Source organism: Sapajus apella, unplaced genomic scaffold (assembly GCF_009761245.1).
Source record: "Sapajus apella isolate SASKATOON/1434 unplaced genomic scaffold, GSC_monkey_1.0 scaffold50, whole genome shotgun sequence".
NCBI classification, from domain to species: Eukaryota; Metazoa; Chordata; class Mammalia; order Primates; family Cebidae; genus Sapajus; species Sapajus apella.
The window spans coordinates 3926740-3929648 of NW_022436990.1; the positions used below are offsets into that span (position 1 = coordinate 3926740).

Sequence of the window (2909 nt, forward strand, 5' to 3'; positions counted from 1 at the left end):
TACAGCCTGAGCAACATATCAAGACTGTCTCTACAAAAAATACAATTAGCTGGACATGGTGGCACATGCCTGTTGTTTCAGCTATTGGGCAGACTGAGATGGGAGGATGGCTTGAGCCCAGGAGTTCGAGTCTGCAGTGAGTTATGATCGTGCTACTGTACTCTATTCTGTGCAACAAAGCGAGACCCTGTCTCAATCAATCAATCCATCTATCAAATTAGGTATATAAGACATTCTGTTCCATTAAATGTCCCTCAACTAATGGACATCAACTAATGAGACGAGCCTGTGCCACTGTACCCCAGCCTGGGTGACAGAGCAAGGCTCTGTCTCAAAAAAATAAATAAACCAACTAAAAAATCCTGAAGAGGAATTATAGGAAACATTATAGTGTCTGAATTAAAATTTTCTGATTATAAATATCAGATAGAGAAATTGAATATGAAAAGGAAATTACTATCAACAATTTAAAATGCCACCTCCTTTAAGTTTAGGGTAAATAGCATCTCCTTAGAAAGACCTTCGCTGGCCAGGTGTGGTGGCTCACGTCTGTAATCCCAGCACTTTGGGAGGCTGAGGCAGGCAGATCACTTAAGGTCAGGAGTTCAAAACCAGCCTGGCCAACATGGTAAAACCCCATCTCTACTAAAAATACAAAAATTAGCACATGCCTGTAATCCCAGCTATTCAGGAGGCTGAGGCAGGAGACTCTTGAACCCAGGCAGAGGTTGCAATGAGCCAAGATCACACCACTGCACTCCAGACTGGGCAAAAAAACAAGACTCAAAAAAAAAAAAAAAAGGGGGGGGGGGGGGGGGGGGGAAGAGAGAGACCTCTTCTATGATTCCTCTATCTACCGCAGTTCTGTCATTTATTGATTATTACATATGCTTATTTTCTTCATAGCAATAGTCACAATATGTAATTATTGGTTTGCTTGTTTACTCTCTGTCTACAAGGGTAGGATCCTTTTTTATCTTATCCTGTTATGTTCCCAGTGCCTGGCACAACCTAGTTGCTTAACATAAAATGTGCTGGATAAATAAATAAACGAAAATGTCCACAGTGTGCAACTAGCTGTAAAAGTGTAAGACAGCTGGGTTTCTATTGTGACAAAAAGTGAAACTTTAGCAAATTCAGAACACGCGAAGTACACTAGGATTAAACACCAATCCAATAACTGGAAAAGGTTCCTTAAAAAAAAAAAAAAAAAAAAAAAAGGAGGGCCCGGTACGGTGGCTCACGCCTGTAATCCCAGCACTTTGTGAGGCCGAGGTGGACAGATCACCTGAGGTCAGTAGTTCCAGCCTAGCCAACACGGTGAAACTCCATCTCTACTAAAAATACAAAAATTAGCCAGGCGTAGAGGCGGGCACCTGTAATCCCAGCTACTCGGGAGGCTGAGGCAGGAGAATAGCTTGAACCTGGGAGGCGGAGTTTGTAGTAAGCCGAGATCGTGCCACTGCACTCCAGCCTGGGTGACAGAGCAAGACTCTGTCTCAAAAAATAAATAAATAAAGGGGTCAGGCACAGTGGCTGAAGCCTGTAATTCCAACACTTTGGGAGGCAGAAGCCGGAAGATAGCTTGAGGCCAGGAGTTTCAGATCAGCTGGCAACAGAGACTCCCTCTCTGTAAACAAACAAGAAAAAATTGAAGATTGCCTAAGTAACCCATTTAAAGCCTCCTTTGAAAGGACTGGATAATGTCCCTGAAGTAAGATGGGCAAGCCTCCACAAATGCTAGAGTTACAAAAAGCCTCTTTAGAGGCAGTAAATGCCTGTTGTCTTTCTGGAGGAAAAAGTACAAGCGAATGTCTAACTTTGCAGGGAGCAGTCAAATCTTACACCATAATTGATACTGTCGGATACTATAGGAAGAGCCTTAGTCTTTTAATTGAGGGGTTGGGGGTAATCTCCAGACGGTTAATAAAACTCACAGAAATATTCACACTTTGCTTCCTTTTCAACTTCTTTGGGTCAATTTGAGCTACCACAACATCTGGACATTGAGCTGCTTCGATCCTACAAATAAGTAATAAATGCAAGAAATTAAATTTCTATTGTGCTCAGGTGTAGTAAAACCAGCGATCCATTTCCACAGTTTATTGTGAAATTAGAAAAAAAGAATTCAGACTTCCACTTGACGTACTAAAAAATATATTTCTGAAATCATCTGGATTGAAAACAAATCTAAGATCACACATCTTGGTACGTTCAATCATGTTAAACAGAAACTCGCCCACGTAAGGATGTAATCCAGAATCCCGAACAGACCCGAACTCGCAAGAGACTGGAACGGGAAGAAACAGGACTTTATCGAACGCAGGTCGAGCGGGGCACCGGGGGCTGTACCCAGGGGCAGGGCAGACGACCAGCCCACCCGCCTAGGGCCAAATCACTCACTGGACCCGCCTCAGGTATTCCTGAGGCGTCCTCGGGGGTACCGAGGGATCGAAACTTTCCGTCAAGTCGCAGGGCTCTACCGGCAACAGCCGAGGCATCAACTCTTCCACTGCGGACTCTGCTGGTACCCACGCCATGGTTTTCAAACTAGCCAGTTCCGCTTAGCGCATGCGCTCACGCTAGGTCACGGCGCAGGCGCACAAGTAGGAACCTTGGGCGCGGAGCTGAGCAAGCGGCAGTTTAGGGAGCGTTAACTGCGCATGAACAGACTGCTGCTAGCCTCAAGGTTAAGGCTCCGGTGGTGTAATAAAGGTTCTGAGAATTTAATTCCTAGCTGAATTGGTTCGAACGTGTTTCTGGTCTTTTTCCCTCTGTTTGTCTTCTAACGCTGGGCAAAGACCGAGGGTTAGCAACTTTTATGCACCCCTAGTAGTGAGGGATCCTTAAAAATGGTTTTTGAATTAATGAACAATATTACTGTAATTATCATTCTTGGAGCTCTAAAT

At 44.2% G+C, this 2909-nt stretch overlaps 1 protein-coding gene across 5 annotated transcripts in view; it reads right to left on the reverse strand.

Moving 5' to 3' along the window:
* The window catches only part of GEMIN2 (gem nuclear organelle associated protein 2), a 25986-nt gene extending 23382 nt beyond the window's left edge, over positions 1 to 2604 (reverse strand). For 4 of the 5 annotated variants that reach the window (XM_032242500.1, XM_032242499.1, XM_032242498.1 and 1 more), the window contains exons 1-2: positions 2404 to 2604; positions 1938 to 2022 (exon numbers count right to left, since the gene is read on the reverse strand). In XM_032242500.1, the coding sequence (XP_032098391.1) occupies positions 1938 to 2022; positions 2404 to 2540 (222 nt within the window). In that variant the 5' untranslated portion in view covers positions 2541 to 2604. The remainder of the gene's footprint in view (positions 1 to 1937; positions 2023 to 2403) is intronic. The other variant, XM_032242501.1, reaches the window with a different exon arrangement.
* Between the last annotated feature and the right edge of the window lie 305 nt (positions 2605 to 2909).